The 26,169-nt window shown below is 36.4% G+C and overlaps 1 protein-coding gene across 1 annotated transcript in view; it reads left to right on the top strand.

Annotated features, from left to right (window-relative positions):
• Positions 1–26,169, top strand: part of SLC9C1 (solute carrier family 9 member C1) — a 78,261-nt gene that overhangs the window by 30,263 nt on the left and 21,829 nt on the right. The window contains exons 12-19 of the mRNA XM_078146070.1: positions 7,030–7,111; positions 9,460–9,626; positions 11,213–11,335; positions 12,583–12,680; positions 13,658–13,777; positions 17,098–17,293; positions 20,760–20,942; positions 22,096–22,245. Of these exons, the coding sequence (XP_078002196.1) occupies positions 7,030–7,111; positions 9,460–9,626; positions 11,213–11,335; positions 12,583–12,680; positions 13,658–13,777; positions 17,098–17,293; positions 20,760–20,942; positions 22,096–22,245 (1,119 nt within the window). The remainder of the gene's footprint in view (positions 1–7,029; positions 7,112–9,459; positions 9,627–11,212; positions 11,336–12,582; positions 12,681–13,657; positions 13,778–17,097; positions 17,294–20,759; positions 20,943–22,095; positions 22,246–26,169) is intronic.

Raw genomic sequence — 26,169 nt, 5'->3', positions numbered from 1 at the left:
GCATTCCCATATGCCAAGGTAAGAATACCAGTTCTGACGACTTTTCAAATCAATCTTGCATATACTCAAGACTTACACAAATACACTTTTTATAGACATAAAACATGACCTTAATCAACAAAAGGATGTCCATTATTTATGGTTGGGCCAATTTATAGGCAGTGCTATTATCAATCGAATTATAAGCAGCTGCTTCATAATATCAGATAAAATAATTTATTAGAGGGGGCAAAACATCTAGAATCTCAGGGAAAATATTAAAAAAAAAACTTCGGAGGAATACTATCAAACATGGGATAACAATAGAAAAGCATTTCAGATTTAATAATGAACCTTCTAAAGTATAAGTTTTATTATCATCCAATTGCAATTTCTCAAGTAATCACTTGATAAAGTAACTAGATCATTAGAAATCAATGACTAAAGGAGACTTAACTCTTAAATTTGTAAAGGCTTGATAACAGTATTATTAAACTTAGAAGTTAGGGGAATATTCTCTCCTTTAAAAGATCTATAATTTTATCAGCATGAGTGCTCCTTCCACTGACTACAATTCCCATCTCCGTTTTTAGTAGATGCTATGAACGAAAACAATCACCTGGTGACCAGTGGTTTGGTAATGAGCTCCAGATGTAGCTAGGCTGATATTAAGATGGTAGGCATCCTGCCCATCACCAGAAATGCAAGTCAAAGATTTTCTAGCTTGATAATACCTTCCAGACCTCACTGTGCACTGGCATAGCTTTTGAGAATCCAGGGGCTACTCTTCTCTATGTTGCCATTGGAATAGAATTTGAGACCTCTTTCTAAACACAATATTATATGTATGCCTACTTATATGTATCATTCTCAGAGATATATTATAAATACATATATATATATATATACATATGTATGTACATATATATATATTTTATTCATTTTAAACTTAAATACAAAATGAAAAAAGGAAAAATACATTTCTATGTATACAGTAGAACATAAGAGAGGATTCAATATAAAACAACAAATTTTCATTTCAAGAAAACCTGTTTAATAAATAACAAAAATTAACAAATAATAAAAAAAAATAATAATCATTTTTGTTTAAAGTTACCCAGCTTTTCTTTGCATCCTTCTAGGTTTTCTTTTGTTATCTGCTGTGTACTTTTTATTTTTTTTCTCCCTCTCTCCCTTCCTGTCCTTGAGAAGGCTACAATTAAATGTGTATACACACACACACAAACACACACACACACACACACACGTGTGTGTATACACAGAGAGAATGTATACAAATACATAGAAACCTATAAACATACCTACATACATACATACACACACATATGTAAGACTGCACTGTACATATTTCCACTTGTCATCTCTTTCTCTGGAGGTGGATAGCATCTTCCTTCCTTGCCAAGTCTTTCCATGTTTTTCTAAGTCTATCAGCTCATCATTTCCCATACAACAGCAGTATTCCAACACAATCACATCCTATCTGAGAAATTGTTTATGAAAGTTCCCCCCTCCCCCAATTTTTTGCTTTCCTTTTATTCTTTCCTGCATAAATTTTATTTATACAAGAAAGTTTTAATTTAAAATAATCAAAATTATCCATTTTATATTTCAATAATGCTCTTGCCTCTAGTATAGTTTAAAGTCTGATACTGCTGAATCTCTTTTCTTTACATCTTTTTCCCCTAGTGTCTTTGAAATTCTTGACCTTTTGTTCTTCCAAATGAACTTGGTTATTATTTTTTTCTAACTCAGTAAAATAGTTTTAAAGTAATTTAATTGGGATGACATTGAATAAGTAGAATAGTTTGGTAAAATTGTGATTTATTATTATATTGAGCAATAAATATTACTCCAACTATTTAAATCTGACTTTATTTGTATAAAAAGTGTTTATGTTCATGTAGTTCATGTGTCTTTTTTTTCATTTTTTTTTTTTGGCAGGCATATGCTTAGGTTTTTTATTCTGTCTAAATGATCTAAAACACTATTGAATAATATTGATGATATGTGGTGTAGTTTCCTTATTTTTATCTTTTAATTAAATCTATTTTAGCTTTAATTTTGTCTAAGATCATGATTACTACTCTCCTTTTTTTTACATAATTAATTCTACTCCATCCCTTTATTTTATCTTTGTGTGTATCTTCAATTTTTATTGTGTTTCTTGAAAGCAACGAATTGCTTAATTCAAATTTTTAATCTTTTATTCATTTTTGTCTTATGAGTAAATTCATCTCATTCACATTCTAAGCTATAATTACATGTTATGTATTTCTCTCCTTCCTATTTTTCCTCTCTACCCTTCTTGCCCTATTAACCCCATCCTTTCTCACTCTTCTAATTTATTTCTACCTACTACCTTACCTTCCTATACCTTAACCTACCTACTCCTCTAAGAGTCACTCTCTTATCCTTGCCCTCTTCTTTCAAATTTTAAAAGACTTTTATACCCTTCTAGATATGTGTTGTTCCCTCTTTATCCCATTTCCAATGAAAGAGTAAGGTGCTGGTACTACCCACCCTGCCCCACCCCCCACTTGCTTCTTCCTTTCATGTCTCATTTGTATGATATAATTACTCCTTTTTATCTATCCCTACACGGTTTTATTTTTTTAGACTCACCCAAGCATACACAGCTCATTCCAAACTTTTCTCTCAAACTACCCAAATAGGGGCAGCTAGGTGGCACAGTGGATAGAGCACCAGCCCTGGATTCAGGAGAACCTGAGTTCAAATCTGGCCTCATACACATAACACTTACTAGCTGTGTGACTCTGGGCAAGTCACTTAACCCCATTGCCTAGCAAAAAAAAAAAAAGGCAATCACCAAATAATGATGACAGTCATAAGAATACTGATAACATTTTTACATACAAGAGGTAAACCTTATTGAGTCCCTTATAATTGACCTTTGAAGTCTACTTTATATTTTTCCTGGATCTTATATGTTCAATTTTGCATTAAGTTCTGCTGGTTTTGTCACAAATACCTGAAAGTCCTTCAGTTTGTTAAATGTGTTTTTTTTTCCATTCAGGATTATAATCAACTTTGCTAGGTAAGTTACCTTTGGTCATAACTCCAGCTCATTTGCTCTACGAAATATAGTACTCTGAGACCTAGAGTTCTTCAATGTAGCAGCTGCCAGGTCTTACATAATCCTTATTGTAGCTGCATGATATTTAATACTTTTTCTTATTGCTTGCAATATTTTCTCCTTAACCTAGGAACTTTGAAACTTGGCTATTATATTCCTGTAAGTTTTCCTCCTGGGATCTCTTTCAGGTGGTGATCAGTGGATTTTTTTTTCTATTTCTGCTTTGCCTTTTTGTTCTAGAACTTCAGGATGATTTTCCTTGATAATTTCTTGTAATGTGTTATCAAGATTCTTTTTTTTTATCATAACCTTTAGGTAGTCTGACTACTCTTATATTGTCTCTCCTTGATCTGTTCTCCAGATCAGTTGTTTTTCTGATGAGATGTTTCACATTTTCTTTTATTTTTTCATTCTTTTTGATTTGGTTTTATTATTTCTTGGTGTCTTATGATACCATTAACTTCCCTTTGCCCAATTCTAGTTTTCAAGGAATAATTTTCTTTCTCAAGTTTTTGATTCTCTGTTTCCATTTAATTGACTTTCTTTTCATAATTTTCTTGATTTTCTTGGATTGCTCTTATTTTTTCCTCAATCATTCTTATTTTATTTTTAAAGTCCTTTTAAAGTTCTCCTTTTGGAATTGTGACCATTTGACATTTCTCATTGAAAAAGGAATAGTTTTTTTAGCCCCACTGTCTTCCTGTGAATATGAACCCAGATCTTTTCTACACTCATAGTAGCTATCTATGGTTGGGTTCTTTCTCCTTTGTTTACTCTTTTTTATTTTTATTTTGTTTTTAGTAGCTAATATTATAATCAAGTGCTAGTTGTGAAGGGGGGTGAGATGATGCCCCAAGTCTCAAGTCCTTCTTACTGTTATTTTCTGAACTCTGTCCTGGAGCCCAACCTTCTCTACCTCTAAGCCATGGCTAAGGGTCCCAGCCACACTGCCCTGTAAAAGCTCTTGCTTCATGTGGTCCTTCCAGTGGTGGCAAAACCACAGCTGTCTTCTCTGCCCTGGAGCTGAAACCAGGGACTCTGCTCTCCTGCAAGTGCCCACACCCAGCAGGGTCCCCACCCCTCTGCTACCACTCTCACCAGGCACATGTTAGCTCCTTCTCCCCAACAGCCACAGCCAAGGACTGCATCAGGTCAACACAACTGTGCTTGGTGTCCCTCAACAGCAGAAGATCCTTCAATCTTCTCCTCCTCAGCCTTCTGACCACCACACACTGTCTGCGAGGTGAAAGTTCCTGAGGCTGACACTGCCTCCCACCCCAGCTGCCCCCAGGGCTTGCAGTTTGTTGATTCTGCAGAGTCAGCCTGGAGGTGTTCGCACTTCAGCCCCTGGAGGTCCAATATTTCCTAGGGTTTTCTGAAGTTGTTAAGAAGACCACTGCTTTATCCTGACTGCTGTTCATTTCTGTTGCTCTGTGTTCACTCTGAGGTAACATTCTGTCTTTGTGCATGTGGAGGAAATTTGGAAAGCTGAAAGTTTTCTGAGCTACTCTGCCATCTTCCCAGAATACTCCACTTCAGAAGGTTATGTGACTTTCCCACAATTACACTGATGCTTAGTCATAATGAAGCACTTTTAAGGATGCGGGCTGCTGACATTCTCCTCTCAATCTCTCTCTGTCTGCCTCTGTCTGTCTGTCTGTCTGTCTGTCTGTCTCTCTCTCTCTCTCTCTCTCTCTCTCTCACACACACACACACACACACACACACACACACACACAAATCTTTTAAACAATAATATCTTCCTGCTGATACCGTAACATTGGGCTGCAAATTCTGCAATGCCATAATCTTTGAAGACTCAAAGTTGCAAAAGTCAGTGGAGCACATAAGTAAGCTGCAGCCTATTTCCAGAAATGACTTACCTGCAAAAAATAGCATAAGAGATCTTCCAGGAAGTGGGTGATCTGAAAAAGAACTGAGACAATTACATTTTTTAAAATTAAAAAAAATTTAATGGTTAGCCTGAGTCTATGCAAGGGTCTAAAAGAAGGTATCCAGTACATGGACAAGAATTACTCAGGGCTAAATAAATAAATAAATAAATAAATGAATAAATATATATATATACATACATACACACACACATATATATATGTATATGTGTATATATATATATATGTATATATATGGATAGGTAGCACTCTGCACTGATAGAGCAAATATGCTCTATCAGGAACACAAATCCTTAAAAATATTGTGATGTAAGTAAGAAAAACCTTAACAATTAACTAGAAGGACTAAAATTTAAGAATACCTTGAAGAATCAAACTGCATCAATTGATGCAATCTACTTATACATATTAGAGGTAGTAAGACAAAAATTTTTATTTTAAAGTAAAATATGATATTTGCCAAAAATTATTTGTATATAAAGTTCATTTACACAGATGGGCAAAATTATAGTAACATGATAATAAAATTGCCAAAGAGAATTTTAAAAAATCCTTGATATGGCTGGTCCTTCTTGTGAAAAAGCTCCCCAGAAGTAGAATGGACTGCCTTAAGAGATTGCAGATTAACCATTTGGTAATCTTTAAGTGAAGGTTAGAACAGTTATGTGGAGCAGTGGATAAAGAGCCAGGCCTAGAGTCAGGAAGGCCTCAATTCAGATCTGGCCTCAAATACTTACTAGCTGTGTGACCCTGGGCAAGCCACTTAACCCTATTGGCCTCAGTTTCCTCACCTGTAAAATGAGCTGGAGAAGGAAATGTCAAACCATTCCAGTATCTTTGCCAAGATTACTCCAAATAGGGTCATCAAGAGTCAAACACACCTCAAAGACTCAACAAAGTGAAGGTTGGATGACTACTTGTAGGTGATATTTTAAAGAAGATTAATGAACAGTTTCACCAGATGATCTTTGAGTTACCTCTTACTTCCTTACTCTTTAATTCCATGATTCTACTTCACCATATACAGTCTGATATTACATTTCTGCTGTTGGTATCTGAATAAACCAACAGATCCTTAACCACAGAATAATATGTACTGAAGACCTAATCATTGTGACCATTAGAAATTGTCATAGCCAGGAAACAGAATTGGTTCAATGAAAGCTTTTGTATCAGTCATCCTTCATAGTTCCTTTTGCCTCTTTGAAATAAATTTGTCTTTCCAATCTTTATTTAATTCTGCTTAGCTCAAACTATAGACAAACAATTTCACAGTTGGAAGAGTCCCGTTGGGTCCAATACTTTTATTAGTGCCAAAATGGGAAACTGATTTGTCTAAGGTTATAGAGACTATTTATGGCAAAATTCAGATCTCTTGACTCCTTGTCTAGTCCTTTTTGCCCTATACCACATGATGGTAAACTTTTAAATACTTGCTATTCTAGCTTCCCATTGGGTCATTCACCTTTTTTATGGTCTGGCCATTGGAAAAGGGGATTATTCATAATGTCTAGTATTTTCTAAACTGGCCTTTTTAAAATAACAATGTCATCTAGGTTGAGATGGAGAAGTCTTTAGCTCATGTTTCTACCTAATCTCTGCAAGGAGTTTTATCATGAAGTATAAGAAATGGAGGCGAGGAAGAAGTAGAACTAAAGGTATACAATGCTTTCTTCTGGAGAGCACAAAAAGAAGCAGGAAAAGAGAATTCACAGGGCAATCGGGCCTCGTGGGGCTTCTCTGCCACGATCTGTTCTTTCCCCGGGTCAGGTGATCTTTGTGACGTAAATGCACAGCACTCAAAGACGCAAAGAGACGGTTTGGGGAGGAACGAAAGGAATAGCAGGGCAACCATATGCTACTACCACATACAGTTTTAAAGAAAATTGCCTATACACTAAAGTTGAATCAGCTACTTGTACACAGCATTATTAATATAGCTAAGAGTGGTATTAATTTTACATTGGTAATGACATAATATATGAATTGCCAGAGATTTCTTGTTTTGTTTTTCTATTGTAGATATTACTTCATGGAGTGACAGTATGTTTAATTACTTTGTTGATGAATTCAATCACATTACCTCGAGCAGTTATCCACTTAGGTAAGCCGTATTTATATTGTGAAGACAAAAAATATGCAGAGAATCTAAGAAAAGAGATGGTAAATGGTGTCCATCTAATACAACCTATTAATTTTACCGATGAGGAAATCCAGGTCCCAGAGAAATTAAATGAGTTGCCCAAGACCACACAGCAGATCAATGAAAAGGCTGGACCAAGATTCTAGGTAGCATTCATCTCAAAATGGCTTCTGCTAATTAAGCTAAAAATTTATCATCATGAACCCAAATAAGTTACATGCCAAATCAATATAATTCTATGCAGGCAGAAGTAGAAATTGGAACAAACTGGGAAATATGGATAATTAACATCAGGGTCAATTAAGCTATTTGTCCTGACTCCTTTATCTTTCCTGGCCTATTTTATGGGTTTTCAAATGGCTCAATTACTTTGGCTTATAAAAGGTAGTCAGTCAGTCAAAACAAACAAAATAAAACTTCTGTACAGGAAGTCCATGTATAGCTACTGAGACTAGAAGAGTTCAAAAGGCAATAATGGCACAACATACTAGTATACAAAAGTATACTAATGAGAAAATGAAAACCAAATGTGAAAAAAAGGTAATATGTGGTATATCAGTCATAAACTTAGAATCATAGATGTAGACCTGGAAGAGATCATAAGTGTGTTTGAATTCAACCACCTCATTTTACAGATGAGGAAACCTCGGCCACAAGGAGTTAAATGCCTCACCCTGCGTCACAAACTATTAAGTATCTAAGGCAGAGTTTGAACTGGGGTCTTTTCTTTTTTCGCTTTGACTATTTTGAAGCAACCATTCAATTCAATTCAACAAATATTATGTACAAGTCATGTGATACAGGAATAAAAATGAAAAAAAAATTACTGTCCTAAAGAGGCTTATTCTTTATGGGAAAGATACATGGAAGATTAGTAAAATGAAGATTTTTGAGGAGGGAGAGAGTATTGAAAATTGTGTTGGGGAAAAAGCTAGGATGGAGATGGCCTTCCAAGTGATGAGGTGGCACTTGAGATGGGTCATAAATGAGGTTAAAGATCTTAAGGATGCCTGGGCAAATGATAGGATGTGGGGGAGATATGAGAGAAGGAAGAGTAGGATGACACAGAGGTTACTTACTTGGGCAAGGGGAAGAATGGCAAGGCCCTTAGGAGAAACAGAAATGTTTAGAAAGGGGGCAGGTTGAGGAGGGAAGAAGGTAATAAATCCCATTTTACACATGTTGAGTTTGAGGTGCTAACTGAACATCTAGGTAGAGATATCCAGTAGGGCATTGACAATCTAGTTCTGGGATTTTGGCAAGAGGTTAGGGTTGGATATAGATATTGAATTACCCATCCATCTTCCACAAAATCACCAAAGAGGTTTTCTTAAAGGGGGGGGGGGTTTCTGACCATGTCATAGCCCCTCCATGCCCCATCCCCCTACCCCACACACTAAATAAACTCCAGTGGCTCTTCATTACCTCTAGGATATGAATTCCTCTGCTTAACATTCAAATTTCATCACAACCTTCCCCCGTCTTACCTTTCCAGTCTTACACGTCACTTTCTTCCATTCCCTCTAAAGTTCAATCATATTGACTTCCTTGCTGTTCTGTATACATGCCATCTTGTTTTCCTTCTCTGTACCTTTTCATTGGCTGTCCCCCATGCCGGGAATGCTCTACCTCCTCACCTCCACCACTTGGAATCTCTGGTTTCTTTAAAGGCTCAGTTCAAGTATTGCCTTCCATATGTGACCTTTTCCAATCTCCCTACCCAAGTTACTAGTTCCTTCCCTCTCAAAACTTTTATATATGTATATATGTATGTATATATACATATAGTTCCACAATATATACATATACACACATATACATGTATATGTATGTGTGTGTGAGGAGAGAGAGAGAGAATCTGTATAGACATATATGGACATCTTGCCTCCTCCCAGTAGAATATAAGCTCCTTGAGGGAGGAACTGTTTCACTTTTGTCTTTGTTTGACCAGAGCTTAGGTTGAAGTGAAGGGAATTGAAACAACGGGGAGTTAGAAAGCTTTTATTCTGTCTGACAACAATTCTGTATTCTGCATGGAACTCTTACTGAAAACAAGGGAGTATGGCTATTTTTGTTCACAAGTGTTCTCACCCTGATTTTCATTCTTCCAAACGAAAGAAAGTATGGAAGCAAAAACATTTTTATTTCTAAGTTGCTCCCACCATAAAACTGGCTGATTTGAGTCTCTGTTTTCATTTCTGTTCATATTTCTTATCAAGACATTAAAAGCTGAATGAGTGGAAGTTATATAAATCTACGTAGGGAAGCCAAGCCTTCCACAATTTAAAGATTCATTCTTTGTTTGATAGGTATCCGTGATATTACATTAACAAAACGCAAGTCACTCTATTACACAGTTCAACATTTTCAAGAAATAACCAAGATTGCAGCCTCTGCTTTAAGATTTGACAGAGATCTTGCCAATGCAGATTGGAATTTGGTTGACAAAAAAATCACATTTCAAAATCCATATAAGGTAAGCAATTAACCTACTTTATCTTCCCTACAGAGTATGATGTGATTAACCTCAAGTAAATACAATTCATGAAATGAGTACAGATTCATGATTCTTGATCTTTAGGATAAGTAGACAAGTTACAATGGTTCTCTAACGTTTAGCACAATACTGGGGGGGGAAGAACTCTATAGATATTAATTAATCAGCAAATATAGAATGCGTTCCTACTTCTTAGGGTGGTTGTGAGGATCAAATGAAATAATATTTGTAATATACTATATAAATGCTAGTTATTATCATTATTGATATTATTATTAATAGCATAATAGGAAGAACATTGGTTCTGACTTGCCCCCCCCACTGGAGTTTTAGGCCCCTATTTAAGGAGCAAGAGGTCTTTCCATTCCAATCTGCTATATCAGGTGCTATGGAGAATGCTGTCATAATACTTGCCATTATATTACCTAACCGCATCCCCCATGAATCTACTGTAATGGAACGGGATGAAATTATCTCATGTTCCTGGTGTTAGCTGAAGAAAGGGTATCAGATGAAAAAGTGTTCCAAAGATGACCCCCATAATCCTTAAGCAGTGATTCACACTCCAGTAGAAGTAAGTCAAAACCAATGGTGAATTCAACCTTAGTTCAGGGAACCTGGCAGTGGGAAGAAGGTCCTTGGATTCCTGGGTGATACTATTGCAGTTTGGGGATGTAGGAACCCCAAAATACCGAAATATAAGGCAGAGTTGTCTGGAAAGAATTCATGGAGTCAAGCAGTCTTCCAGTCAGGTGGCAAAAAATTTATTGTAATGCTAATATGGTGGGCAGAGATACCTAGGGAGCTTGCCATCTAACAGGAATGATGCTAAAGCTTATATAGGAAAAGTAGTGAATTATGTGGCAAGTATGCTAATCAGGTGGTAACATATAACCTTGGGCACAGGTGTCATTCACTACGGGAAACCAGAGAAAGGGTTCCCAAGGGGTGTAGGGGTGTATTTTCAGTTTATTATGTCTGTAACAAGATAGCTTCAGGAGTTGATGTCTATAACTTGACTTCTGGATTGTATACAATAACTGTGGGAATCAGTACATGATAGTTTTGTTGATAGAAGATAGTCTTGTTCATTCATGTAACTGCAGTAATTCTAATTCTAATTGTTGTTGAAACAGGGAAAGATAGTGAGATAGTTTGCCCTATTGGGCCCACTCCAAGTTATTGCCAGAGACATGGTCTTTGAGCTGGTGAGAAAATTGTCAGAGATAATGTTTGAGACTGGGGAGAAATATGATCTTGGAAGTGGGATCTGAGTACAAGCACCAAAGCACCCCATCAATATCATAACCCAGATCCAAGGGCTTCAGAATACAGGGAGGCTCCCTGAAACCAAACTCTATAAGCTATCTATAAAGTAAGCCATTGCCTATCTATTTGGAGAATTTTGGACATCTAGATAATCTGATTAGTTCTGGAAATAGTATCTTTGATATCAGATGATCTTCATTATCTATCCTTTTTTAGAAAAAAAAGGCTGTTTGCTAATTACTTGATGTATATACTAATTCTATATTTATGTTAGTACATTTGATTTTTACAATTAGTTGACACCAGAAGATGCAGAGCAGAAGATCAAATGTCCGAGCTGTAACAAGGAAATGGGAGAGGCCAGCGTTAGCACTGAAATCATGGAACTGGCAAGAATACGCCTCTTATCAGCACAAATAGTTAGTACTTTGTTTTATTCTTTTTGTTTGTCTTTAAAAAAAAAATTCTAGGAGCAGCTAGGTGGCACAGTGGATAGAGCTCTGGCCTTGGAGTCAGGAGGACCTGAGTTCAAATCTGACAGTCACACACTTGACATTTGCTACTTGTATGACCCTGGGCAAGTCACTTAACCCCAATTGCCTCACCCCCCCCAAAAAAAAATTCTAAGCTACTTTGGCTAATCTTGACTTATGTTCAATTCAAATGTCCCTTTCCGTGGTGTCTACATAAGGAGAGGAAACCCGGTATTAAATAAGTATCTGATCATAGTTGACGTTTAGGTCGTGCTGAAGTGAATAACGATTTTCAAATCTGGATCTTAGTAACCCCAAGTCCAGCTCTGCAGTTGGAGTGTATCTGCTATAGAACACTACCTCTCCTATACATAGGCCTTATATAGACCTCTGTCCTATATAAAAACCAAGACCCATAAAGCACTTTTCAACCCTTGGTGCTACATGTATAGGCTGCCATATCACCTACAATTGCACAAAGCCTTTCAGAGGTATTTTTGCAAGGTCATTAGATAGTAGATCTAATGTTCACCAATTCAATGCATTTTGTACTTAGGGATTAAGGTTACATTTTTTAAGGAATGGAGGTAAGGCACCACTCCTGGCCTAACCAGACCAATCCAATCCAAACTAGCGAGCATTAATTATTAAGTACCTGTTATGTTCAAGGCATTGTACTGGGTGTGGAGGAGCTATACACAGACAAAATGAGAAGCAAGCCCTTCCCTCAACGAGTTTACATTTTATTGTTGGGGGTGGGGTAAGGATGTAACGTGGAAACAGATAAATATATACATAATAATTTAAAAAGGGAAAAACCACTAAGAGGGAGAAGGCTTTTGGTCCTTTTTCTTCACTTATTATTCCCCAGTGCTGTATCTAGTGGTTGTCATTTTCTTTCTAATATTCCATCCCAAACACTTTTTCATGTGTCACACACAGTCACTGTTGGGGAAGCATGTTTGTAGAAAATTCCAGGAGTACTAAGTTACTAGCATGCATGCATGATCAAGGTGTTCAATCTATATGATCTCACAGATTAAATTCTATATGAAGGCTAAAATGTAGCAAAAAAAAAAGGTGTTTCAGCACTTATTATTTCTGCATACAAAATTACTTTCCCTAGAGAAAAGGACAGTATGACATCTTTATTACCCTTCCCTATTATAATTAATTTCATTATTTCTTTAAAGGCAAGCTATGAAAGGCAATACACAAGTGAGATTTTGTCCCAAAATGCAGTCAAAGTCTTGGTAGGCGCTGCAGGGAGTTTTGGTGATAAAAAAGGAGAGTAAGTGCCTATTTAATGCTTTCATTCATTTATTTATTTAACAAATATTTCTTAAGAGTCAACTACGTTCAAGGGACTGTCTTAGGTACTGGTGATACAAAGACAAAAAAATAGCCCTTACTCTTATGAATGACATCCTATTAGGGCAATCCAATCCAATAAATCCAATAAAGGGCCTACTGTGGCAGCTAGGTGGCCCAGGGGATAGAGTGTCAGGCCTGGAGTCAGGAAGACTCATCTTCTTGAGTACAAATCTGGCCTCAGACACTTACTAGCTGTGTGACCCTGAACATGTCACACGTTTGCCTCAGTTTCTTCATCTGTAAAATGAGCTGGAGAAGGAAATGGCAAAGCCATTCCAGTATCTTTGTCAAGAAAACCCCAAATGGGGTCATGAAGAGTTGGCCATGACTGAAAAACAAATGAACGATAGCAAAGGGCCTACTATGTGCCAGGCACTGTACTAAATACTGGAGATACTATTAACAAAAAGGAAATCCAGTTCTTCCTCAAGAAGCTTACAATCAAATGTAGGTTGGGGAGACAACCCTAACCCTCCCTTCCCCTCCCCTCCCCTCCCCTCCCCTCCCCTCCTCCTCTCCCCTCCTCTCCTCCCCTCCCCTCCCTCCCCTCCTCTCCTCTCTTCTCCTCTCCTCTCCTTCATCCTTCCTTATCTTAGTCTACCCTTATTCCCCATGTACCTTCCCACCCTGTACTGATGAAAAGCAAAAGAAAAATGAAGCCCCTTTAACTTATGTGCATAGTCAAACAAAGCAGATTTCTCAGTTGTAGCCCCTTACATCATTGAACTTACATCTTTGGACTTGACCAAGTCAGGAGTTTTTCATGTTCTCGGAGTGAGTGCTCATGCCTTGTTATGGTACAGTATGACCCACATGCTTGATAGAGGCTCTACAAAACTTCAAAATATCCCAGAAATACATTTGAATTTCTTATCTTCCTTTTTTAAATTTCAGATTTATGAGTTTTCAGACAATACAGGCTTATGCTGAAAAAAAGAAAATTTTTAATATCTTCAGGAAAATATTACTAAATTGGGTTTATAACACTAAAAAAGAGAAAGGAGTGCTGCCAAAGTGAGTAACATACAACTTTAATTTAAATGTAGTTACATTTATGCAAACTTTTCCAAGTTTTCAAGGTTTAATTCTTTATTTACTGTGTAGTAACATAGAATAGTAATTAGTAAAGATAGCCATGTCTTTAATGATTACTTATTTCCACAATGCACTAGAGTTGACAAAGTACTTTTCTTGCAGCTGCCCCAGGAGTTAGATCATGCAAGTAACCCAGACAGTAACTATGATTACCCAGATAGTAACTATTGCACTCAAATTCAGACCCAGTTATTTGAGCTCCAAATCCTGAATTCTTTCATGTTGCCTCTCTGAAACAGAAACAAGCTGAAAGTTTTTGTAAACTTGACTACTTTGCTCCCCAAATTTTTAATAATTGTTTCAGTTAGCACTGGGAACAGAACTCTAGCTCTTAGTTTATTTTTTTCACTAAATAGTTTCCTTAAAGCTGTCTCTTAAAAATTAAAAATAAACAGATAAGCTACAGAAGGATGGCTAGCAGTCACTCCTTGGTATTTGTGAATGATGAAATATAGCTACAGGCTAAGTCTAAAATATTAAGCTAATGAATACCACTTATTATCTTTCATTTATGAGGTTATATAAACAATATACTTTTTTCTTTACTCATATGGCATGTTAATCCATCAACCTTTAAGAATATTTTTTATCAAAAAATTTACTACAAAATATATTGTTACATTCTTTGCTTTTATTCCAAGGTAAGTATTCATAGCCTGGGACCTGTGGACTTAAAACAATTTTGATAATATATTTCACTATAATTTATTTCCTTTGTAATCCTATGTATTTCATTTTATACATTTAAAAATATCATTCTGAGGGGTCAATAGGCTTCCTCAGACCCCCAAAAGGTCCATAAACAAATACAAAATTAAGAACCTGTGCTCTAAGAGCATTAGGGAATAAAGATGTTATATGATTTGTAATGTAAATATGTTAACACTAGCTTGCAGGTAGAGAAGAAGGGCAAGAATCAACCAGTCAACAAGTATTTATTAAATGTCTCCTGGCACCGGGCTAATCACTGGGGAAAGAAAAGCAAAAAACAGTCCTTGCTCTTAAGCTCAGTCCAATAGAGGATACAACATGCAAATGACTTTGTAGAACCAAGCTATATACAGAATAAATTGGAGATTATCAACAGAGGGAAGGTACTAGCATTAGAGGAGATTGGGAAAAGTTTCTTGAAGAGACTGGAACTTTAGCTATGACTCAAGGAAGCCACATTAGCCAGGAGATATACATGAGGAGGAAGAGAATTCCAGGCATGGAGGACAGCAAGTGAAAACTCACAGAGTAAGAGAAATGAATTGTTTTACGTGAGGAAAAGCAAGGAGTTCAGATCTCCGAAGATGTTGGGGTGGGTAAGTTATAAAAAGACTGGACAAGTTGGAAGGTGGTCAGGTTAGGAAGGGTATGGAATGCCAAACAGAGGATTTTTTTAGATCTGATCCTTTTTATAGATTTGATATAGGTTATTGAATAAGGGGTTGATATGGTAAGACCTACTCTTTATGAAGATCAATTTGATAGTTATGTGGAAGATGGACTGGAGTGGGAGAAAGATTTGAGGCAAGGAGAGCAACCAGCAGGCTATTGCAGTAAGTCCAAGCATGAGGTAGTGAGATCCTGAGCCAGGATGGTGGCAGTGTCAGAGGAAAAAAGGGAGCATAATCAGAGATGTTAAGGTGAAGTTGACAAGACCTGGAAACAGCTTGTATATGAATGGTAAGTGAGGAGTTGAGGATGAGAACTAGGTATAAGTTGGATGGATGACTGGATGGAAAGTTTAGAAGGAGAAGGGTTTTGAAGAAAAGGATAATAAGTTCAATTTTAGACATGTTGAGTTTAAGATGTCCAAAAGGTAATTAAAAATATAAGTCTGGAGGCTAAGACTAGATAAGCAGGTTGGGAATCACTTGTATAGAGACAACAATTGAATCCATGTGAGCTGATCATGAGATGAAATATGTAATATGTAATTATAAATACATAATATAAAAATATTATATATATGTAGATACATACATGTATCATAGAGGACAGATCCCTGGGGAATAGCCACAGTTAGTGGGCATGACCTATATGAAGACTGAACACAGGAGACTGAGGAGTGCTCAGAGGGGTAGGAGAAGAATCAAGCAAGAGTAGTGTCACAGAAACTGAGAGAGAAGACAGTATCAATGAAAAGAGGATGATCAATGGTGTTAAAGGTTGCAGAGAAGTCAAGGAGGATGAAGAGTAAGAAAAGGCAATTAGATCTGGCAATTAAGAATTTGTTAATATTGTAAGAGAGCTGCTTCAGTTGAACGATGAGGTTGGAACTCAGACTGTAGAGTTAAGAAGAGAGTTAAAGGAAAGAATTGGGGACATATATTGTAGGTGACTTTCTTAGGAGTTTAGCCACAAAAAAGGAGGAAAGATATGGGAAAAGAGCTAGTGAGGATAGATGGGTCAAGTAAGAGTTCTTTGAGGGTGTGGAAGATACGAGTGTATGTAGGCAGGGGAGAAGAAGCCGACAAACAGGGAGAGTGGAGATGATAGAGTGGGCAGTCTGTTGGAAAAGATGGGATAGAAAGGGATCACTTGATTTGGTAAAGAAAAAGGCCCCTCCCTTGTGAGACAAGGATGAATGAAGGAGGAGAGAGTGGCAGAGGCATGTGAGTGATGTGAGATGAGGAGAAGAGGAAGCTCTCAGCAAATGGCTTCTATTTTTCTCAGTGAAATATAAGGCAAGGTTCTCACCTGAGTGAGGCCAGTAGAATAAATTTTGCCATGAGGGTTATTTAATAGCAAGTCAAAGTCTAGTGAGTCAGGCCAAAATGGGGACTTATGGTAAAATTCCTGTTAATCAGAAATCCAAACTGACTATGAACAGTATTCAAACATTCCAAAAAGTACAAGAAATGAAAAATACGGGCAGAACTTCTGGGCACAAGTGAGGGTCCAAGTCATATGCCAGGAAACTAGGAGGGAAATGGATCTTAGAGTAGGGTACCTGGAACTGCAGCTCAAGATCAAGAGTATGTAGGTGTGTCCACACAATAGCACAATTGGGATTTAACTTTTGATCCTGGAATAAAGGTTTTTAGTCTTCATTTTAAACTTTTTTTTTTTCATGTGGTCAGATAAGAGCTAGAAAGTCTAGGCTATTTTCTAGCATAAAAGTAGGATTATACAGGTGCTGATAATGGCAATAAGGACCTAGTTTCTCTGGTGGGTCCTAACAGGTCTCACAAAGAGCTTAAGTATATAATAATGATATGATTTTTCTTCTATAAACTTTTTTTAAACAGAACTCCAATTCTTGTATTTTGTCATAAGATCGTGTTTAGTGATGAATTTGAATACACTGGATATCTTGTGATCATGTTGAGTATGGCTCCTCTTGTAATTTCTTTGTTACCACGATTAAATGCTATCTATGACAAGGAAGTCAAAGTCATAAATAATACATTCATTTTGTTTTACGTAATGGAGGCCATATTTAAGGTAATAAGCATCTATTGCCCATCTATATGTGTGTTCGTGTGTGTGTGTGATTTTAGATATGTTGTGTTTAAAGAAATAATTTCCAAACTTGGTTTTGTCTTACCACTTAGGTATCACCAGTAACCTTGAGGGATGTCAAAAATTCTTCCTCAATTATTAGTACAAAATTAATGTTAATTTATACACTTCAGTGCAGAGTAAATGTTTAGACATTTGCAAATGCAATTAGAAATGTGATCATATTTCAACTCTTGTCTTGTGAGACTGAGGCTAAAAAGCTAGAAATTAAAGATAGTGAAATTACATCTGTTGTTTGGGAAATATAAATGCAGTTTAAAGTGTTACTGGAAAATCAAAAATGTGTAGTGTAGGAGAAACTGTTCAGGTTAGCAGAAACAACAATACTTGAGTTAGAGGCAGAAGACTTTATTTCTAGTTCCAGATTTATTAATTACTAGCTTTGTAAGCTCAGGCAAAAATAAAATGTATCCCACCTACTTCATAGAGCTGTTCTGAGGATCAAAAGAAATAATATACATATAAGCACCTCCAGCAGCTAGCACAGTGCCTAATAAATGCCTGTTGATTGATTAAGAAACTAAAAGGTATTTTGCAATTGCAAGATACTATCATAATCAACATCATTATAATCCTATTATAATCATAGGATCATAGATCTAGACCTTGAAAGGGCCCTTGGTGAATCATCCAGGTTAAACCCTTCATTTTGCAGAGGGAATGTCTGTAGCCCAGACAAGGGAAGAGATATTTCCAAAGTCACACAGCTAATAAGCAAAAGAACTGGGATTTGAACCAATACACTATAATTCCAAGTCCAGCACTCTTTCCAAGATGTAGTAGAGGATCAACGAAGTCCTCTTTAAAGATACTACTCCAATGCCTTAAGATTTAAATGTGATGCTGGATTCTCAAAGGCAATTCCAGCAAAGTAAAAGTTTTGGCAGATCCTACCAAATTGGAAAGGATTTGAATATCAATGTTCAACTATCATCTGAGGACCAGCCAGGGAACTCAGAAAGGCTAGGCATAAGGTTAACCACCAAATAATATGTTTATGGTTATAGCAAGTCATGAATACAATCACCAAGGTATAGGAGGGTTGTCATCTATATTGATGGACAGAGTACCCATACCAAGGAAATAATGGGTTTCTAGAAGTATTGAGTTATCATTACGGTACAAAGGTAATAGAAGCATGCATTTGAAACTAAACCACAAATAGATGTAATTTTATAAGCTGAAGATGAATTATTTGGATAATCATTTGCCTAAAAGAAAAGGATGAAGAAGTTTTAAAATAAGTACATAAATGTAAATCTGTATTGAGTTATTACTAAAAAAAAAAAGAAAAGAAAGAAAACTAAATTTTGTCACCTTAGAAAATGTACTGAAATTTGCATTAGGATGCCTGTGTTCTATTCCTGGCTCTATCACAGACCACCAATTTGATCCTGGGCAGATTCCTTGGGCTTGCTGGCTTCAGTTTCCTCATCTGTAAAACGAGAGGTTTAAATTAGTTATTTCTAATCTTCTTCTAGCTCTATAAGTCTATAATAGCATATAGTCGGAACATACGCTTTCTTAGGATACTTGTGACATTCTAAAATAATTTTAATTACAAATCAACGTATTCATTTTAGATGCACACATAGTGTATATTTTATCTCAGTGTACCCTATATCCTTTACATCTTCTCAGGAGAAGGGAAGAATGCAGCAAAAACCAGTACACAGTACTTGTGGCTGACAACGATGAAGCCTTTTCTGTTTTAGAGAAAGTACTGAGTTGAATTGAATTGAGAAGTTGCTTAAGGAAACTTGGGTCCCAAATTTTCCAAATCATTTTCTGTTTCACCCACAAAATATATTCCTGCCAAAATTTATTTCACATTTGATTAGGATCCTACATCTGCTAAATATTCATTTGGCAAGGAAATCTCCATGATAACTTGGATAAAAATGGAAGAAAGACTTTCCTAGTTTTTGGTCCAAGACCATTTGAAAACTCAAATTAAACCTTACTATCCTAAGCCAGGCATATAGCTAGTAGTAAGAGAGTGTGTGGCTTATGAGAAAAAGAGCATTTTGTCATGTGTGTGTGTGTGTGTATATATATATATATATATATAATTTCCTGTAGCAGTACTCAATTCCATGATAGGTGAGAAGAAACAGAATAGTCCAGAAATATAAAACTTTATAGTTATAAAAATAGCTCTTTCACATGAAAAATTGCCTGAAACTGGTTGTAGAGTCTTTGCAGATGTATACAAATATGAAAGGCTCTAATATCAATTTCAAGTCATGATTAGAATAAGCCTAAATGAGAACCCTGATCAAGGGAATGCATATTTGTAGATTCTAGAGGAGGAGAATAGATACAAAAATAGCAGTAGACAACGATGACACGGCTAGCATGAAATAAACAGTTTATAATTATCTGCTTCCTTCAGCCATGTTGTTAGAATAATTCACGTCTAGAAATCCATCCAAGAAATCTGCAGATAGGCCAGTATAATCCTCTACTTTGTTTTAGTTGTTTAGACATGAACAAGAAGCAAGCACTCTATGTGTCTGTCACCTTAGACAGCTGTATATGTGAGTACAGGAGTGAGGCAATATGGCTCAATGGTTAGAAGGCCTGACCAGGGTTTAAGTTCTACTCTGGGTACATGCTAGCTAAGTGACCATGAACAAGTCATGTAACCTATCAGTGGCCCCAGGAAACTCTCTAAGACTCTTAGCTTATGGAAGAGTTTTAGATCTACATCGGCGGAAAGAAAGATGTTCCCTACACTGATAAATTCCCAGATATAGACCCTTTTACTTCTACCTCTAACACTACCCCATCCCCACCCCCACCCCCACCAATAGAGATGAAATGAAGCAAAGGTTTGATGTAATTAATATGGCCACTTACTTGTGAGAGTGACTTTTTCTTAAACTATCAAGGTCTAACATATCTTACAATCTCGTATCATCTTGGGCTGTGGTATTCTAAGTAGACAAAATTTGTATATATCACACCTACAAATGAACCATTTTAATGAAATTAAAAACCACACACACATTACACAGTTACCTGACTTCACAAATAGAACATACTGCACAAGACCACAATTTCTAAATGAGTTGAGCCTATAATAATGAACATCAGTAACTATAATAATAAATATCAGTATGAATATCAGTAACTGTCTCTAAGGAAAGGATCCCTCAAAGACACAAGGCTATTGGTTGGTAAACAGCTATGCTTTCCATTATTCCTTCATTTCTTCTCTCTGGTGTCTCTTCTCCCCACTGACCACATGTGTCTTTGGACTACAGGACAAATGTGAGATATTTACTATCGTTCAGTGAAAAATCTGTCTGTAGCTTTTTCTTTTCTTGTGGTCAGTCAGCTGTCAAATCTCAACTAGTAAATGTACCCATTTTTGTTCAAACAGATAATAGCAATGAGGAAGAGATTTTTCTTACATAGCTGGAACATATGTGAGTTAGCAATAACATTGATTGACATCATTGGAGAAATAACAATTGAAAGAAAAAATGAAATATTTGACCATTTGAGTAACAGTATGATTTTTATAAAAGTTGTGAGGTTTCTTCGTATATTTCGCATCATAAAGGTAAATATTCATCAAATCACATTGTTATGGATCTGGAATATTAAATATAGGCTTTTTTCTGACTGTTGCAGCTAATGTAGTATAAGGTAGTGTTATGTTTTGTCAGTCAACAAGCATTTATTAAGTGTTTATACAATGTGCCTGGCATTGTGCTAAGCACTGGAAATACAAATACAAGGGGAAAAAAAAGGACAGTCCTTGTGACATAGTAAATATGGGCCTGGAGTCAGGAAGATCTGAGTACAAATCTGGCCTTGGATACTCACTAGCTGCATAATCTTGATTAAGTCATTTAATTTCTGGATGCCTCAGTTTCCTCAACTATAAAATGGGGATAAAAATAGTACCTATCTCCCAGAGTTGTTATGATAATAGATAATATATATAATCTCATCTTATTATATTATAATATATGTGATCATTATATGAGATAATATTAATAAAAGGCTTTGCACACAGTGCAAGGCATATAGTAGGTACCTAATACATGTTTATTTCTTTCCTGCCTGTCTTCAAAGAGCTTAAATTCTAATGGGGAAAGACAACATATAAAAAGACACTGAAAAGAGTAGGGGAGAAGGGAAAGATGGAAAAGGTGCCCATTGGAAAGGCATGATAGGGGAAATCCAGAGTGCAGCCTAGAGAAGAATGAAATACTATTGATCTGGGTACTCCTTAGATGGAGCCAATCAGAGGGAGAGCTAGCAAGAGAGGAGGACACTTCTGCTGTGTGAGTTCCAGAGATGCAGAGAAGCTTCAGGATGAATAGCTAGTGGGTGGTAGAGGTCCATAGTCCAGTTTGGAAAGCAACAATTTCTGGAAATCATCTCCCTAATTTACTGTTAATAATGTTAAGGCTAATGGTATATTAGGAAGCCTTGACTCTCTCTTTGATGGTGAGTTTCACACCATTTTGTTTCTGACATTTATTTGTAAGTAATGTTCACTTATTTTTCAGACAGCATTCTACTCTGTAAATGTACTCTGTGTAGAAACCTTATTTTAAAATTCCTTTTTAATATTTACATATAATCCCTCAGATAACTTGAGAACTCTACTAACTTTTAAAAATGTTTCATTTTGTCAGTGTCAGTCTAATTTTTTTTAGGTTAAATAGATTTCTGTATTAAATATTATTTATCCTTATTTCCAGCTCATAACACCAATGTTACTTCAGGTAATGGATAAGAAAATGAGCCATCAATTGTCCTTTACATATGCCATCTTAAAAGGCTATGTCCAAGGTGAAGCAGATATAGCATGTATTATTGACCAGATTGCTAGTTGTAAATCAGCTGCTCAGGTGAGAGAAACAATAAAAAGTTAAAATTATATTTGACTTATTTCTGCCCTTTTCATTCTTAGACTCATGTTGACAGATGGTAACACAATAAATCCTGTGTTTCCAAGACTGCTATTATGATATTAGATAATATAAAAGCAGTGGTTCTTTTATTTGTTACAAAGTTAACCTCTCCCCATAGATTGGAGGTTTCAAAACCACACTACAAGAAAAGAGGTTGTTTAGTGTATACTGATTTAATTCCCCTGTTCTTAACATTTGGACAGCTAGGTAGCTCAGTGGATAGCACTTCAACCCCTGGAGTCAGGAAGTTTCATCTTCCTGAATTCAAATCCAGCCTCAGATACTTACTAGTTGTGTGACCTAGGCAAGTCATTAATTCTGTTTGACTCAGTTTCCTTATCTGTAAAATTAGCTGGAGAAGGAAATGGCAAACCAGTGTTTTTGCCAAGAAAACCCCAAATGGGGTCACAAAGAGTCTGACACAATGGAAAAACAGTGGACAACAGCAAAATCATTATCATTTATTCATTCAAATTGCCAAGTCTTATCAATTCTATTTCCATAATATCTCTCACATCCATCTCCCCACCCACCCATCTCACACACACACACACACACACACACACACACACACACACATACACACACACACACACACACACACACACGGCTATAAATACCTCTACCACAGCCTTGTAATTGAATCCTGGATTGCCAATCTCTCCCTAAACCATCCTCCACATGGCTGCCAAACTAATTTTCCTCATGTACCAAACTGAGTTTATCATCCCCCTATTCATTAGGAATGGCTTCCTCTTGCCTTTAACATGAAATCCAAACTTCTCAGCCTGCCATTTGAATCCTTTCATGACATGGTTCCCACCTGTCTTTTTAGACTTAATTTTATATTACTCTTACTCATGCACTTAAAATTTAAGTTGAACTGGCCCAACTAACTGTTCCTTGTCCATTAAATTCTGTGCTCTACCTCTGGGCCTTTTCATTTCCCGTTTCTAGAATGTATTACCTCCATATTTTTGCCCATTAGAATCAATTCAAACTACAGATGCAATGCCTACAGGCATTGTTGTCTTTAACTCCTTTATTTCCTCTTTCCTCCATTTACAATATCAAGCCGTCAACATTCTCTGCCTCTTGAGATGTCTTTCTTTTGTTATATACTCATGTTTATATGTTTTATCCCCCTATACCTCTTGAGATGTCTTGCTTTGTTATAAACTCATGTTTATATGTTATATCCCCCAGGCATCTGTGGACAGTGGCTTTTTAAATCCTGTCTTTGTTTACCTAGTTCAGTGTATGATATGTAATAAAGCAATTTATAAAGTTGGTTCAGTTGAATTGAATTGAATTGAATTGAACTGAACTGTGTTGAAGGCACTGATTCCTTCCTTTTTCCCTGGACTTGGGCTTCCCCACCATGTTGACATATCATTGTATTAAACAAGGAAAAGGAAGAAGGAGGAGAATTAATAAAAGTTGTAGCCTACACAGAGCTTCAGCCTTGTCTTTCAATACTCAAGTCCCCTTCCATCTTCTTCCTCCCTTTTTTTTTTCCAAACAAGTTAAACAAAGAAAAGCAGGTAAGTGAGCTGGCCCATTGAAAACAGGGGGTGGGAATCTATCATACATCTATAAGGTACCCTAGAGTTCACATAGTTTAACTTCATTTTATAGAAAAGATCCGAGAGATGAAGTAACTTGTCCAAGATCAACTAGCAGATTAGCACTAGAGAAAAAAAACAAAACAAAACAAAGGAATCTGGGCTTTCTGACTCCCAGTCCATCATTCTTCCTGCTACACTGCAAATAAATATTTTGATAGCTTATATTTATATAGCACCTTATGGTTTACAAAGCCTTTTACATACATTATCTCATTTGATTCTCACAACATTGTGAAATATGTACTATTATTATTCCTATTTTACAGATAAGAAAACTGTGGTTTAGAAAGCCTAAATGAATTTTCCAGGGTCACAGAGCTGGTATCTAAGATAAGATTCAAACCCAAGTTTTTTCACACTCTATCCACTCTACAACACTACCTCAATTTTTTAATGCTTTTATATTAAGACATTCCGGATGGTTAAAAATAAGAACTGGTGGGGCAGCTAGGTGGTGCAGTGGATAGAGCATGGGTCTTGGAGTCAGTAGGACCTGAGTTCAAATCCGGCCTCAGACATGTAACACTCACTAGCTGTGTGACTCTGGGCAAGTCACTTAACCCTGATTGCCTCACAAAAAAAAAAAGAAGATGAGAACTGGCATGTGTCCATAGACAACATCGACAATATCAACTCTCTAGTTACCCCAAAATATTTTGCCTGGTATTAAAAAAATCTAAGTATTTACATTGGAGCAATGGCTCATAGATACTAGAGCTGCGAGGGAACATTAGATACCATCTGGCCAATCCTTTCTTTTAAGGAAGAAGAAATTGAGGGTCAGAGTTACAGTGATTTGCACACGTTCCTACAGGTAGTAAGCAGGAGAACAAAATTTTGAATTCATGTCCTCTGACACCAATCTTGTATTCCTTCCACAATACCATATACCTGTTGTGCTGAAAAATATGTCAACCTGTTTCTTTATTACATTGGCAATCTGGGCTATCTTACCTATGAATTATTTTGGGGCAAACCCTATAAGAACAAAAAAATATATAAAAGATGTCATCTTTTCTTAAGCTGTTTACATAAATCTCAGGAAGAAAACAAAATGGAATAACCAATATCTTATTTTTATCCAGTATGATAACTCGTACTGTACCAGAGATTAAAGTCTTCATAATGGAATAATACAGGAAGACTTTATCCCCTAAGAATTAAAACACTCTTGCTCTATTCCATTAAATTGAAGGCCAGATACCCTTGATTCAGGTAGTTAATATTAGTGGGGTTAGAAATGTATTTTCAGAAACATTTATGTAATATATTTAGTGGGCAAAAAAAGTTAGAAAAATTTAGCTTTCTTTAAAATAAGAAATGTTCTTTGCAAAACTTCTTTTCTTCAGAAATCATTACCAAGTCTTTTTAACCAGTCACAAGGCATCCTAGGAGTTATCAAAGCCAAATTATAGGGGAAGCATCTTTCTAAAGCAAAGGACAACTAACCACAGTGGGGACAATGTCAGCTTCTATATCCTTCCAAGATTAGGCTAAGTGTTAACACTGAGTGGGAGGCTGGCTTAGATGGCCCCCATGCTCCTTCCCATCTAGAAGAGAATTGGGTGTCTATTAATTCAGTTCAACTACATGTAAAGTGTGTGGTATAATGGGAAAAGCCCTAGATCTGGAGCCAAGGTACCTAGAGCCAAATCACATATGCTACTTATTATCTGTGTGACCTTGGGCAAATTACTTAACTTCCCCAGGCCTCATCTTTTTTTAACCTTGTGCATTGAAGTGCTTGGACCAGAGAGCCTCTGAGACCTCTTCCAACTCTAGAGCTGTAATCGATGGTACTGTGATCATTCTAGTTCTGAATCTATAATCCTATGACCTTTTGAGTTTGCTCAAGCCAAATGCCCTGCTTTTACCTTTTGTATATGCAGTCTAATATTACCCTCACAAAACAGGTTGAAAAAAAAAATTCATCTTGTTACTGAAGAGTTGCCAAGGTCAACAGTAGCACCTTTACCCACTCAACAAAGAAAAAAGTGTAGTTATTTACCTCACAAACCACCAGGGAAATATCTGGTTCCCCTTTAAACCTCTTGGAAATGTCCCTAGTAAATATCATTGTTCCTTTTCAAATTCTCCAGCCCAAAGTATGGATTAAACATAATAGATTAAACATGCCCAGAAGGCAGTTTAGGCCTAAAAAGCCATGTCATCCTTTACTGAGTTTTGCTTGCAGTTATATACATAGGTTGTGAATTTTTACACTTTTTGTTTG

The sequence above is a fragment of the Phascolarctos cinereus genome, unplaced genomic scaffold, assembly GCF_003287225.1.
Source record: "Phascolarctos cinereus isolate Bilbo 61053 unplaced genomic scaffold, phaCin_HiC Scaffold_726;HRSCAF=1367, whole genome shotgun sequence".
NCBI classification, from domain to species: domain Eukaryota; kingdom Metazoa; phylum Chordata; class Mammalia; order Diprotodontia; family Phascolarctidae; genus Phascolarctos; species Phascolarctos cinereus.
Note: the sequence above shows the minus strand (reverse complement) of the source record. Positions and strands in the feature narration are given on the sequence as shown.